The sequence below is a fragment of the Phyllobates terribilis genome, unplaced genomic scaffold, assembly GCF_046119375.1.
Source record: "Phyllobates terribilis strain yellow unplaced genomic scaffold, ASM4611937v1 Scaffold_3__8_contigs__length_932513732, whole genome shotgun sequence".
In the NCBI taxonomy this organism is placed as follows: Eukaryota; Metazoa; Chordata; class Amphibia; order Anura; family Dendrobatidae; genus Phyllobates; species Phyllobates terribilis.
In genome coordinates, this window is record NW_027362763.1 from 890,290,781 (window position 1) to 890,307,000 (window position 16,220).

Consider the following 16,220-nt stretch of genomic DNA (forward strand, 5'->3'; position numbering starts at 1 on the left):
TCCACCAGGTCCTGGATCCAGCCAACCCCCAAGCAAGTCCGGAGCGTGACCCTGAGCTCTCCTTCTGTCCTTTCTCTGGCCGTCCCCACTAGTGATCCACCCAGGTCCAGCTCCCTCGGGCCTTCTGTTGGGAGACCCTTGGCCTTGGGTTCCCTGACCCTCCACGTGGTATGCCTTCGTGGTGGAAATGGTGGGTGGCCGTGGCAGACGCTGCCCACGGCCTCCGGTCTCTGGCTGGGGTGTGTTTTTGCCCCCACCAGCTTGGGTTCCGGTACCCTGATGCCGACTCTTCACCCGTGGATTGGATTTGGGGTCTTAGAGTCCTCTCTTCTGCTTCCCCCTCTGGGTCTCTCTTGCTTTCTCCTCTCTCACTCTGGCTCAGGCTGCTCTGCTCCTCTTCCTCTGCCCTGCTCTGACAGACTGACTGACCCTGTTCTTTGATGGTGCCCACCTTATATACACCCTCTATGTGTGAGCTCAGGTGACCAGCACCCAATGAGCTCCTATCTTTACCCAGGCTGCTCCCCCTATCTGCCCCTACACTACTTGGGATGTACCACCCCCCTCCCACTCCAGCCAGGAACAGACTCGGTCGTACCTGCACATTTCTAAGTGGGAGTACCGTCGGTCTGCTCCTCGGAAATGGGATGTGTGTAGTGCATGCAGCCTACCGAGCTCAGATCCACACTCCATCCTTACCCGGGAGTGGAATATCACACCTCTGGGTTGAGGTGCAATACCCCTGTAGCAGCCGAATCCTCAGGGTGCTACACTTACTTTCAATAGAGAAGAGACTCTATGGCCATGATTCATCATTTGCAGTTTTTTTTAAAAAAGCACTACCATCAAAGTTTTTATCCTCTTAATACATTGCAGTTATCATATTATATAGCACTGTGTACTTAAAATTGCTCATTTTGCTTTCTACCCTGCTAATTCTTCTGTTTTCCATTAGGTCTATGACAACACGTGAATAAAAACTGACTATCTGAATCCTTCTAAGCTGTATGTAAAAACAGGAGGTCAATTTTCCCTGTATGAGTCACAAGTCACTGTAAAGGTCCCTGGCAGGGGGGAGGTAGGAGCAGCTGGGTCAGGAGTTGAAGAGGGGAATGATAAATGCTGGTACAAAATACTTCCTGTTTCTACATAGACCAGAGAAAGGAATTAATTGGGAAGAAAGGCAAAATGAGCAATTGTAAGTACACAGTGCTATATAATATGGTGATTGCAATATATTAAGAGGATAACAACTTTGATGAGAGTGCTTCTTTAAGTTACTTTTATTTTTTTGTCTTGTGGAATTTCTTACCAGTTTTTTGAGCCAAATTCTTCAAAGTGACTCACATGATTCACAAACCTTAAAGTAAAAAAAAAAGTCTTTATTTTTGTCTTTAAAGGGGTGGTCCGAAGTCCAAAGTAATTTTCCTCCTAAAGGACTGTCTATTTAGTGCCATAATCGAAACTATTTTCTAATATACTTGACCTAAAAATTCCCTATCCCTCCCTCAGTACACTATCCAACTGCTTTTCTTTCTTTTTTTTCCAATTCCTTCTTGATGACACATCCTTTGAGAATCCCAGTGCATGCTGGGATACTCAAACAAAGCGTCATCAGGGGGCAGAGGCTGCAGTCACTGCTGCCGCCCCTGCCCCCTTCCTGAAACAAAGCGTAATCAGTGATGCTCGTTTCAGGGGCTGGGCTGGTCCCTGCTTGATGTGCAGTGTGTACAAAGACAGTGCGCTCTCTGTTGCCGGCTCAGGGCAGCAGTAACAAGCCGGCAACAGAGCGTGTTGTGAGAATACCACACGTGCAGAGAACAGCGCTGCTCCTGCAAGTGACATCACTGGTCTCTGTATTCTGACAATGCGCTCTGTTGCTGACTCGTTACTGCTGATACTTCGGATGAGAATCCTCTATTCAACTTTATGGGCGCTGTGGTAGGATGACTCGCTCTGCCACCTCCGGAAGTAGACTCAGGAACCTGGGTTTTCTTTGCAGGCTTTATTAACAGCATAAAGCTCTGCACTCCAGCAAAATAAACACAGCCTTACTTGGCAAAACAACTAAACAAAAGATAAACTATAGCACAGTCCATATATGTGTGTGCAGGTCGCCCACACAGGTGATGTCCAGCCTTCAGCTCCCTCCTGAGCTATGGCTGTCCAGTCTGGAGACCTTGCCTCTCCAAACACAACACACAGAAAAAAACAGCACTGAACATTTAAACATTGCTCAGCCACACCCGGAGGTGGAGGAATGGGGAATGATGTCCCTCCCATCACTATGTCATTCCCCTAAAACCACTCCCTTAAAGTGAGTGAACCCAGCAGCATATAACATGCTGGCAGAAAGTCCATTGGTTTCAGTTCACACAGGCTAGCAACCTGTGCGACACATACCTCCCCTCATAAATCATACCAGTGACTCTGTCACAGTGCACACCAAAAAAAAAAAAGCAACGGCAACACACATTGCACACATACCCTGCAGAGGAAACTTGGTTCCTGCACCGCCCCGACTGAAGGAGATTGACTACAGAGCGAATAGAAGTTTATTTTCTCCCTTTAGCCACTGCTCCAGTAAGGCAGTAAAGCAGGCAGGATTTTAATGGTTTTTAACTGGGGATTAACCCTCCATCTGCATGTACAGAGTGTTTCTGGACATGACAGGATCTTTTCAATAAATCTGATGCATATTAGCCTGTTCCAAAGACAGTAATGTAAATCTATTTCTGCTATAAACAGATGTGGATTTTTGTTAGAAATTGAAATGCATTTCTAAAACTTTTCTTTTTGTTTTTTTTTTTAAGTTCTTTTGGCGTTTTTAGACCCAGGGTCTGAGTATGGCATATTTTTTTCTGGCATTGTGCTATGACATGGCATTTACTGTATGTTACATGTTAAAAAAGTCACAAATACAATGCAAAATCGTTTTTCTCTCTGAGAACTACAAAAAGCCATAATATACAATTATGCCTTTTAAAATTGACTGGTGCACCAGCTGCTAATCTGCATGTGGCATCTGTGTGAGTGTGGCACCTGTCAGTTTCTGTCAGTTTTTTTGTATTTGTGTCATGGATTTCAAATCCACGTGAAAAAAAAGTCTCACTGTTTGAATGGGAACAGAGGATTTCTTATTAATAACAATGTCAGAATTGCATTTTTGTCACAATTTCTCCGCAACTGCATTTTTTTCCCCATTTTCCAGTATACTATGTGGTAAAATGGGTGGTGTCATTCAAAGTACAACTCGTATACATACAACAGCCTTAAGTACATGCACAAGAGCAAACATAGCTGATAAACCATAAGATCTAGGTCAGCATGAGCTCCACTCCAAAAGCATACTTAAACCAAGGAGAAAATATGGAGAAGCTTAGGTAAGAAACAATCTTTATTGAATACATAAATATCAAAAATTAATAATCAAATCACAGCATTTACACAGATAGGGGTAAAAAGGGAGTCGAGGAGAAACAGCACTGAACAGCTCGTGAACCCTCACACACCCACATCATATTTGTAAATTGCGGGGTGAGGACTCCTGAGGTGAGGTGACTTATCAGAGTTTAGAAAACATAGACAGGGAACAGTCAATCATTCATTGTAACTAGGATTAAGAAACGTCCATAGTCTCATATTAGGTCCACAGTCCAAGTATATATAGATAAAAAAGAACCTTACCAGAGGAGATGGGACACGAAGCTAAAGTGCTGAGTGCAATAGACCCATGGAAAGAGCTGCCTCAACGCGCATTTCGCCTAAGTAGATGTGGCTTTCTCAAGAGGCTGGGGCAACAATGCATGTAAGGACCTTAAATATGTTAATTCTGTGGTCATGTGACACATCACATGACCATCTAGTGATGTCAGACTTCCATACAGCGGCGCATGCGCCGTAGGTGTCCTGTCGCGCGCGCGTCCAAGCTGTCATGCCCACTGCGCGTGCGCAAAGCCCACTAAGCAGAAGGCAACAGACAGCGGGGCGCGCGCACTCCGAGGGAAACCGACGGTCCGCATGCGCACAACGTTAGTCAGCATACCAGCAGCAAGATATGTAACAAGATTGTAAACCATATTGATTATTGTGGAACATATTCAATATTGGTGTGAGCATCCAGTACAATTTACCAGGACGTCAGCAACATTGCACATAGTAGCAATTCATATACATCATCAGATGGCATAAAGTTATTTCCACATTAAAATTACAACATAACTCATCACATAGATATTATAAAATTCCGGGCAGAAGATGTTCTTCCGAGTAGCTGAAGATGAAATGTAGAAACGAACATGACCACAGAAAAACTCTGTATAGGGGTATACAATGCATCATCACTAGAATAAGAATAAAAGAATATAAAAGTTACACACAAAACATAAGAAACTATACTGTTAAAAACATATTAAAATTGATCACATGGGGTTACATTACAGAGAGAGCAGGAGAGTAGAGCCAGGAACCATTCTAAATCATAAGAACGTGGCAAAACTAAAAGCCTCATTTAATCCACGTGGGCTAACCGTGTCCAGATTGACCATCCATCTCGCCTCCCTTTGGGCTAAACGTTGTGTAATGTTCCCACCCCGAGAGCCGAGACGCACCACTTCTATACCATGTATCTGCAGTGACCTCGGATCACAGTCGTGTACTGCCTTAAAATGTCCATATTTTCTCCTTGGTAAAAGTACAACTCGTCCTGCAAAAAAAAACAAACGTAAATAAGTCCTGTCGAGAAGGGGTTCATTTAATGTTTTATAAAGTTCAGGAGATAAATAAAAGTATATTAAGAAGCGTTTTATTTTTTTCCAAGACTTCCACTGCTGTGCTAGAGTATAGGTTGCAAAAAGATGGTTTCACTATTTTTATGTTTTTATCATCTGTCATATTATATGAATCCACTGTTGTGAAATAATAACAGTAATGATAAATTAGTCTGTAGTATAAAAAGATAAAATAGAAAAACCTTTCTATGTGGCACAAGAAACTACACAAAGGCTTCCAACAATAGAACGGGTCAGTGCCAGTTAGACCACATTCAAACATCAGTGATATTTCTCCTACGCAAAAAACGGACCAATTTTCATCAGTGTTTTAGATCCTATTTTCATCAGAGTTTGGTCAGTGAGTCAGTTTTTACCATCAGAGTTTCATCAGTTTTTCTCAAATGCAAAAATAAAATAATGAAGACTTCTCAAGCTTCTTCTATCTAACAGTCCATGTAAAATGGACAGCCCGTTGATGGCATCTAAGAACTGTCGGAATTTTTCACGGACCCATAGTCTTGTATTGGCGAGTTGGATTCGCGACTTGAATCAAAATTGGACATGTTTCCATATTTTGTGCAGACTACTCGGTCAGTTAAAATACACGGACATGTGAACAGTGCCATAGATTATAATGAGTATATGTTCTATCCATGAAAAACTCAACACGTACATGAAAATCTGTATGAGGCTTTACCGAATCCTTCAGCCATGTGAATTATTATCATATGAATCAGTGACCACCTTCTAAAGAAGATACTACTATAACTATTGTTCTTCCATTACAACTTAGAGATCTGCAGGGCAGAAAACAGTACAAGTTTAAATTATTCTCTGGCAAAATCATATAGAACACTGACAGCAGCGTTAGCTAGTAGCATGGCTGGCAAGATTTAATTGAGGTTAGGAGTCCTTAATTGTATAAGATTAGAAAAAATATATTAGCAAAATTACAGTTTTAATTAAGGAATTGTCATTGAATAATTAATAATACTCTCATTAAAAAAATTGGAATGTAAATATCTTGTTCAGAGAGGAAGAGGACTAGAATTCTAGTGCCACCTATTGGGATAGCAATCCTAAAATTCACTATCAACCCTTTAACAAGCCTAGCATATTGACTTTTAGAATTGTTAACCCCCCCCCAATGGGTGGCACTAGAGTTCTTGTTTTCTTCCTCTCTGGAGGGGATATTTGCATATTTAAATTCCCAGAGGAGCATTGCATGGCTTACGTCTCCTTGCGCTGGCTTGGCACTCTCCTCAAGGAGAAACATTCACAATTAAAAAATATGTGACATTCTCCTAGATGCAAAGTCACACAATTTGAGAGAAGGTCACTAATTAAATAAATATTATGTATACATCTAAATATATATTTAATATACAGTACAGACCAAAAGTTTGGACACACCTTCTCATTTAAAGATTTTTCTGTATTTTCATGACTATGAAAATGGTACATTCACACTGAAGGCATCAAAACTATGAATTAACAAATGTGGAATTATATACTTAACAAAAAAGTGTGAAACAACTGAAAATATGTCTTATATTCTAGGTTCCTCAAAGTAGCCACCTTTTGCTTTGATGACTGCTTTGCACACTCTTGGCATTCTCTTGATGAGCTTCAAGAGGTAGTCACCTGAAATGGTTTTCACTTCACAGGTGTGTCCTGTCAGGTTTAATAAGTGGGATTTCTTGCCTTATAAATGGGGTTGGGACCATCAGTTGTGTTGTGCAGAAGTCTGGTGGATACACAGCTGATAGTTCAACTGAATAGACTGTTAGAATTTGTATTATGGCAAGAAAAAAGCAGCTAAGTAAAGAAAAACGAGTGGCCATCATTACTTTAAGAAATGAAGGTCAGTCAGTCCGAAACATTGGGCAAACTTTGAAAGTGTCCCCAAGTGCAGTTGCAAAAACCATCAAGCGCTACAAAGAAACTGACTCACATGAAGACCGCCCCAGGAAAGGAAGACCAAGAGTCACCTCTGCTTCAGAGGATAAGTTTATCCGAGTCACCAGCCTTAGAAATCGCAGGTTAACAGCAGCTCAGATTAGAGACCAGGTCAATGCCACACAGAGTTCTAGCAGCAGACACATCTCTTCAACAAATGTTAAGAGGAGACTTTGTGCAGCAGGCCTTCATGGTAAAATAGCTGCTAGGAAACCACTGCTAAGGACAGGCAACAAGCAGAAGAGACTTGTTTGGGCTAAAGAACACAAGGAATGGACATTAGACCAGTGGAAATTTGTGCTTTGGTCTGATGAGTCCAAATTTTAGATCTTTGGTTCCAACCACCGTGTCTTTGTGCGACGCAGAAAAGGTGAACTGATGGACTCTACATGCCTGGTTCCCACCGTGAAGCATGGAGGGGGAGGTGTGATGGTGTGGGGGTGCTTTGCTGGTGACACTGTTGGGGATTTATTCAAAATTGAAGGCATACTGAACCAGCATGGCTACCACAGCATCTTGCACCGGCATGTTATTCTATCCGGTTTGTGTTTAGCTGGACCATCATTTATTTTTCAACAACACAATGACCCCAAACACACCTCCAGACTGTGTAAGGGCTATTTGACCAAGAAGGAGAGTGATGGGGTGCTACGCCAGATGACCTGGCCTCCACAGTCACCAGACCTGAACCCAATCGAGATGGTTTGGGGTGAGCTGGACCGCAGAGTGAAGGCAAAAGGGCCAACAAGTGCTAAGCATCTCTGGGAACTCCTACAAGATTGTTGGAAGACCATTTCCGGTGACTACCTCTTGAAGCTCATCAAGAGAATGCCAAGAGTGTGCAAAGCAGTCATCAAAGCAAAATGTGGCTACTTTGAAGAACCTAGAATATAAGACATATTTTCAGTTGTTTCACACTTTTTTGTTAAGCATATAATTCCACATGTGTTAATTCATAGTTTTGATGCCTTCAGTGTGAATGTACAATTTTCATAGTCATGAAAATACAGAAAAATCTTTAAATGAGAAAGTGTGTCCAAACTTTTGGTCTGTACTGTATTTATTATAAAAAATGGCCAAACTGGCTGCAATTCTCTAATATTTACTGTTGTTCACACCATCCCTTTTTATTTGTATAACTTTGTTAGTAAACTTGCTGCACAATGTAGCAGTTTCTTAAAGGGAATATCCAGTCAGAAAATTATTTATTGTTTATTAAATCATGTTTTTTTCTGTTGAATGTATTTTTTTTGTTTCATTTGACAATGTGTTTTTCCATTTTAAATCACAATCCATATTAAAATAAGTAAAAAAAAATCACAGCAGGTGATGTTCACAGCTGACCTCCTCTCCCTCCAGAATGGCCTTTTGGTCAGATCAGTGCATATCCAGATTGTACTTCAATACAACTCGCTATGGTCAGAGCCAGTCTATTACTACTTATGTCCATGTGGCTGCTGAAAAGTACAGAAAGTAAGAGTCTTAGGGCTCGCCCACACTAGCGTATAAATCGGACGAGTGTAATCCGATAAAAAATCGGATTGCACTTGGACTAATGTTATTCAATGATGCAGTGCGGATCTGCTTGTTTTTTTCTCAGCTGTATTCAACATGAGAAAAAAAATCGCACTGTGCTGCGATTTCACATCCAAAATCGGTACAGTGCAAGAAAAAAATTGCATGTCATACGGACCATCGGTATGATATCCGATTTTTATGGTACATTACAGTTCTGTAGCATAGGGAACTGTGAATGGTCCTGTAAATGTTCAGTAGCTGCTGAGGAAAAGAGCGGATTGTATACGGACAGCACATAGATGACAAGTGAGAAAAAATTGTCCCACTCCTGGATGAGAATGGGACCGATTTGTTATACGCTAGTGTGAGCGAACCCTTATACTGTTTACAGCAAAGTGATCATTATTTTAAGATACTAAAGCCTCGCTCACACCTTAAAAATTTGGACCAAGGTTACTCTATGCGTGTGTGCTCATATGCATTTTTTTTCAGCTCCGATAGGATCAAGATTTATACTGAAAAAAAAATGTAGCATGCTGCGATTGCATGCAAAATTCAGATCACATGCACCCATGTAAGTCTATGGGTGCGTGTGAAAGATTGCACTGCACTTGAATGTCACTCGAGTGCTACAGAACCCAGCAATGGAGGAGATGGAGAAATTAATAAGAAAGAAAAAGATTTTTTAAACATTATCAGTTACCCTTTTTTATTTTTTGCCAAAGGTGCATAAATGTCTTAAAAATCCCCCTGGTCGCCCCATAACTTCAGGGATCATTTCGCTAACTGCCAATTTATCTCACTTTATTGATCTATTTTTGCAATTATATGTTGCACAATTACCCTCACATCTAAAGGACTTTACCCATTTTATTAAAGAGCTAAGGGAACTGAGTTTACAGAGCCAGTATTCCTCTATGACCTTGGACATTCAAGCACTATATTCCAACATTCAGCATGAGTAGGGTATAAGAGCCGTTCAGTATTATTTTAATCTTGACAAATCTATGTCCGAAATCCAATCTACTTTCCCAATAGAAGGTATTAGATTTGTGTTGGAGCACAATGCATTCTCTTTTGAGCGTGTGGCCCATCGGCAGCTGAGGGGCTGTGTGATGGGTACGTGTTTTGCGCCCAGCTATGCTAACCTGTTTATGAGACTATTTGAGTCCCACCATATCACTCAGCCCCCCTTGCTGATGGGCCACATCCACTATTATAAGAGATTTATAGATGACCTGTTCATTATATGGACAGGTACATCAAAAGAATCAGAAACTTTTGTATCGGAGCTCTATAAGAATTCTTGGGGCTTCAAGTTTTCATATAACTTTTCATCATTAAACATCAAATTTTTAGATTTAAATATATACAAAGGGAATTTTGATAACATATGCACTTCAACTTTTTTCAAAAGTGTTGATGTAAATAGCTATCTGGAATTTAGTAGTGGCCATTAGCCTAAATGGATCACCAACATCCCATATGGTCAGTATAGGAGAATACGGAAAAATGTAACTATTAATTCAGAATTTCTCAAAGAAGCCCTTATTCTAAAGAAGAGGTTTAAAGCTAAACATTACTCCATGGAATTACTAAATGATGCTTTTAAACGCACATCACGATTACATCAGAACGATTGCTTGGGGCAACCCAGCAAATCTGATAGTCCGGTAGGCAACAAGAAGGAAAAAATCAAATACAGTTTCATAACGACCTATAATCAGTCTCACAAAAAGGTAAGACAGGTCTTGGCCAAATATTCGATGCTTCTTACGAATGACCTGATATTATCAGGTAACACTATCACACAACCCAATATTATTTTCCGCAGGAACAAAAATGTAAAAAATCATATAGCTCCAAGCAAACTTAGATCCATTCAATTACAGAGGTCCTATTCATCCTTTCCATCTAAATTTTCCAAGACCTCAGGGTGTTTCTGGCGCAATATGAAGAATTGTCTGTGTTGTAGGATGATCACACATGAAATAAAGTTTTTTTCCTCCAGTTTCACGGGAGATACGTTTCCCATTAAACATTTTGTTGACTGTAACTGTGATTTTGTAATTTACCTATTGGAGTGCAGTTGCAAACTACAATATGTAGGGCGCACGACACAAGAATAACATAACAGGATGAACGGACAGAGGCACAACATTAGAACAGGCAATACGTGCCACAGTCTATCTAGACATTTTCTTATGGAACATAATAAGGTCCCCACCAATCTGAAATTACCATTTTGGAGCAAATACCCGATAACATCCCTAACAGATTGCAAAGATTGATTAATAAAGAGTCTTACTGGATCCTTAAATTGGCGACACTTAAACCAGGGAGTTTGAATGAATGTGTTAATACTAAGGAATAGAAGGAACAAAGAAGTTACAACAATAATAAAAAAACAGAAATATAAAAATATTTTTAAAGTTTTTTTATAGTTTTATAGTTAAATCTATAGTTTTTTTTAATCGTTTTTTTTTTTCAAATTTTTGTGTTTGAAAATAAACAACAAAAAACAATCCATTAAGCCTTTATGCACTTTGACAAAAATAATAACTTTATGCTGCAGCCAAAGGGTCATATTGATTGTTTTTGATTTTTTTTATATTAGATGATCTGTGTATTTTTTTATATTAGACTATCTTTGTTTTGCTCTTTTTTCCCTACTACCACCAAGCTGGAGTATAGCACAGGTGGAAGTGAACTAATCAACCAATTGTAAGTTGTTTCCAATTGACGATGTTTTCCATGAGTGTATAAAACCATGTGGAGTCATTGTATATGTATACCTGCATGATGGAGGAGCTAGACCAGTTCCGAAACGCGTAGCACTAAATAAAAGCCTTTTAATAGTACCCAAGTGGTATTTTACCTATTCCTCTGTGGCAACGCTGAAGCAAACCACCCATCATCTTTAAAGCAGTTGTCTCATTTTAGTTTTCAGGACTGCACCAGCCTCATGCTTGCTTGGGGGAGGATTTGGGGTAGTGTACTCCTGACTGATTGACAGTTTGAACCAGCAGCATTGTTGCGTCACTGACCTGAATTGAGAGAAAAAAAGGGGTTTGGTACCGTGTTTGCCAGTTGAAAAAAGATTGCTCTCAGTGGGAAAAACAATATAATCTTGTAGTTATGATACCTTTTAATGGCTAACAAAAATAAAATAAATGATGTTACAAGGCAAGCTTTCAGGACAACTTAGGTCCCTTCCTCAGGCATGGTATTGTAACATGAATTGTACACACTCAAATGCTGCAAGTAGAGGCAGCTTTACTTCTGCAGCATTAGTGAAACGCAGTGGCACTGCGGCAAGCTGGATTTGAAGTTTAAAGTGTACATCCATCCAGCTTCAGAGCAGCACTTACAAGCTCCACTGGAAACCGTTTGAAAGTCCTTTACTCAATGCTGAGGAGGCCGGCTACTGATAGACTGAACTGCAGCTGTAGATGGGAAACTAGGAAACAAGCAGTAAACAATAAAATTAAAAATCCATCGATTATAAAGAGCAGATAGAGATTTTAAAAACAGGTACATTTCAAATGTGCTTGTTTTTAAAAGCAGGATGCAGTTTTACCCATTTCTTTGAATGAGAATAGCCCTTTAAGTAGGAGCATCTATAAAATAGTGCTGAGTTTTGCATCTACAGCCCATCTGAGTGGATGTGTGGGCATTGCTTCAGGAATGGGGAATCAATAACTGACTGGTTTGTCCTGGAGAGCCATACACATGTTATTTTCAGAATTGCAGAAGCTCTATTCAGCACCCTCAAACTCAGCTTTTCATTGTTATAGATCCCTTTATTTTAAACACCACCAATGCACCCATCACGAAGGTGGTCCGTTAAGACACCTTATATAATGTAAAACCTGCAATGAATGAAGGTCCACAACATCTATTACTATTATGAAGCTGAGATTCTGCATAATTCTCACAGCCATGTTGTTTTGTGTTTCAGAAACAAAAACCGAGCAGAACGGCCGAAGGTAAGCAAACGCCCTTCTATGTTCACAGAAACTTGTAACCATTTTTGCTCAAAAATGAGAAGACAGTTTGATTGCCTAGTATTTAGCACTGGGTGGAAAGAACATTCTTTTAAAAAAAACTGTGTAAAAGTCGTTAGTTTCTACTTTCCCTTATGTCATGCTTGCAAATATAGACAAACCTATTAATCAATGGGTTTTACTGAATAAAGGAGAAATGGTTTGAGAAAAAATGACATACTGGCATCAGGCAATGTCACTATTTTCATGTTTCTCTGAAGGTGGTCATGCGTATTCAAAAGCAGTCGCTACTTATCCAAGCCTCCCTGTATGCCAAGCATGCATGTGCTCTAAGTGGGGAGAGGGGCGGAGACCGCTGTCTCACAGACACCTTTGGCACCAGCCTATCTCCCTTTAAGAGAACCTGACAACTGATTTGTGCTGCCCTATCCACGGACAGCATGTATCAGACACGCTATTTAATCTCAGCCAGGTTTGTTTGACTCTGAAGTGCTGCAGGGTTTCACCAAAAAATGTTGTTTAAAAGTTGCCGGGTAACAAGCCAGGAGACTAGTCGGACAGGTGTGTTCCTTGCGACTTCTCCCCACCCGCTGCCCTGGCTTGATAGGTCTCTCACTGTGTGTATAGGGAGAGACCTATCAATCCATGGTGGAGGGCAGGGAGAAGCCACCGGAATCCGTCTGTTCGACTAGGCTCCTCCCATGCGGCTCAGTCCAGTCAGTCAGCCAGTGCAGACACTGACAGTTTGATTTCAGCCATATATGTTTAACGTTGAAACTCTACAGAGTTTCAGAGACAAACATAGTTTAAAAGCCGCCGGGGACTGGTACATGCTGCCTGTGGATTGAGCGGCATGTATCAACCATTAGGTTCCCTTTAAAGGGAATCTGTCAGCAGGTTTTTGCTATGTAATTTGACAGCAGCATGAGGTAGGGACAGAGACCCTGATTCCAGCTATGTATCACTTAGTATACTGGGTGCAGCATTTCTGCAATCTGCTGCAGATCTAGCAGAGCTCATTTGTTAACACCACTCAGATCACAGTTTTCTGTGTACATTGAACAGTGATAGAGAGCTGTTAAACAGTGGTGGGGGCATGGTTGGACTACCATACACAAGGCCAGTTGTCCTGTAGTGATAATCTCCTGCTGATAAAACTGTGATTGTATTGAAACAGCAACACAGTCTAGAAAGTGGCATATGGCTCTCTTCGGCTACTTCATACTCCTCTCAGATTACATAGCAAAAAACCTGTTGACAGATTTCCTTTAAAATTAATGAATTGGATATGTTGAAATTCAAAATTACCTTATTTATTTACCCTAAAATATGTTGAACATCACATACTTGTTGGCTGATCCCGCCAAACTTTGCAGTTTCAGACCATAGTGACTTTAGACAAGGAAACCTTTAGGCAAGGAAATATGATTTATCTCACTGATCCACTTCATAGTATACACTGCTGCTCACAATTATTGGCACCCCTTCATTTTTTTCACAGACTGTACAATATCATCAGAAATAAATGGAAATGTGCCAAAGTTATATCCTCAGGATTTTTTAATTAGTGGTTCAAAGTAATACAATAATAAAACATTGTTTTTCAACTTCCATGTTGCAATTTCAAAGAAGAAACCGAATAAACAGCATATGCAGCAATAAAGGCACCCCTAATTAATACTTGATTGCACACCCTTTGGCACTGCTGACAGCCTCCAAACGTTTCTTGTAGCCATCTATAAGCTTCTTGCACTTCTCAGCTGGAATTTTCTCCCACTCACCTTTGCAGTTTGTTCAAGCTCTTGAATGTTTGCATCTTTTTCCCAATGGCAGATTTCAGCTCACCCCAAAAATTTTCAATGGCATTGAGGTCAGGACACATTGCTGGCCATTTTAAAACAGTCCATTTTTTCTTTTTCAACCATTCCTGTGTACTTTTGGATGTGTGCTTTGGGTCACTGTGTTGCTGGAGGACCCATGATCTTTGACTGAAACCAAGTTTTCTTGGTTTAGGACATTTCACTCTAAAATTTCTTAATAATTCTCTGATTTCATGATTCCTGTGATTTGGTTAAGGCCTCCATTGCCAGAAGCAGCAAAGCAACTCCACAGCATTATGGATCCTCCACCATGTTTAACTGTTGGTAAGGTGTTCTTTTCCTTATAAGCTTCATTGCGTCATCTGTAAACAAACTGTTGCTTTGAATTGCCAAAAAGCTTTATTTTTGTTTCATCTGTCCACATAACATTTTCCCATAAGGATTGTGGTTTGTCAAGGTACTCTTTGGCAAAGATCAGTCCTTTTATATCTTTTCTTCAGCAATGGTTTCTTCCTTGGCCTTCGACCATAAACTCCTGCTTGGTTTAGTGTGCAGCGTATTCTACTTGTTGAAACCATGACTCCAGACTGTTCCAGGTTGGCCTTCAGGTCTTTGAATGTTTTACATGGTGTTTTTTCCACCATTCGCACCAACCTTCAAAGACATCTCTTGTCAATTCTCCTTGTTCCCTCTCGTCCAAGGAGATTCTTGACGGTTCCATGCTTGGCAAACTTCTTCATAACTTTGCGCATTGCTGAAACTGGGATACCAAGGTCTTTGGAGATGACCTTATACCCTTTGGAAGTCTTGTGTTTGCTAATAAGAGCAGTTCTGATGTCCTCAGACTGCTCATTTGTCTTCACTATAGTGACACAGGAACAGGGCCTACCATGTGGCTTTTTAAAACACTGAAGTCATCATTCATTGGCTATTTCATGTCACATGAGCACCGACAATTAATCATGGGTGACTCTCTTTTGTGATTTACCACAGGTGAGTCAAAATGTGTTTCCATACTAAATTATTGTAAATGTGTCCACCAGTGACACAGCAAGCTTTAGGCTTTTCTATTTTTCTCTCCCATTGTTTTTTGTTTTAAATTATTGTTTATCAATTGCTCTTTTGTATTTAACACGAGTGCTCTATACCAAAAAACTGTTCACTTGATTCCCTTTTTTTCAGGAGATATTCCACATTATGTACTTAAACTTCATGGGTGCCAATAACGATGAGCAGGACTGTATATCCACTTTTGGTGGAAAGGCACACCTAAAAAATTTAGTGGGAGACAGCATCTCCATTAGTAGCCTTAGATGATGCGTTTAGGTACACTGCATGGTATTATTACATATATAGATATAGACAACTCAACTGTATCCCTGTTGGTTACTGTTGTATAGAAATGGCTGGAGTAGACAAAGTGGTGGAGGTGCCTTGGCAATTTCTTCTTCTGCCATTTTCATAATTGGTCATATAAGCAACGGTCGTCAGTAATTTTAGCTTTACTATGGTTATTCACACCATCCATGGACTCTGCATATTTAATTGATTTGTTGTAGTTAGAAAAAGTTACTGAGCATTGATGACATAGGGAGAGTTTTTCTGTGCTTGTCTTCATTGTACATGGCATTATCAATTGCTTTCTTAGTAGGAAATCATTGCATATTTGATAAGTCAATGTTATCTTATGTAAATAGTGTTTTTTTTTCCACATACCTTTTCTATTGTTAGCATGAATGCACAGAACTTTGTTACTTGGCTACCAAAGATGCCCATACACTTTAGTTAGCTGTCGGAAGAGAACCTACTCAGCCAAAAGCTTTCTGTCCCGGCTTCCTCATGGACACCAATGTTCAGCTTGTCAGAGTTTTCGTGTGTTTTCTATGGGATGAAGCCACTGCCAACATCTGGAAGCCTGCTTCTCTATGTGGAGAGCAAAAAGATTGGGTATTTAAACTGAAATTCCCCATCTATCTTTCCCATGACATCATAAGTAGGGGAGACGTTGGAAGTCCACCATGTATAGTGATGGATGAGACATACAATGTAACATAAGTCTAGCTATAAAGTAGTATTTTCTTTGAAAAGTATTAGTTGGTAGACAGTAGGCAGAAAATGTTGGAAAGAAGACCGTAGAAAAAGTT

At 40.2% G+C, this 16,220-nt stretch overlaps 1 protein-coding gene across 1 annotated transcript in view; it reads left to right on the forward strand.

Moving 5' to 3' along the window:
- CCDC170 (coiled-coil domain containing 170) overlaps positions 1-16,220 on the forward strand; it is a 252,314-nt gene that overhangs the window by 15,904 nt on the left and 220,190 nt on the right. The window contains exon 3 of the mRNA XM_073672707.1: positions 12,211-12,238. Within this exon, the coding sequence (XP_073528808.1) occupies positions 12,211-12,238 (28 nt within the window). The remainder of the gene's footprint in view (positions 1-12,210; positions 12,239-16,220) is intronic.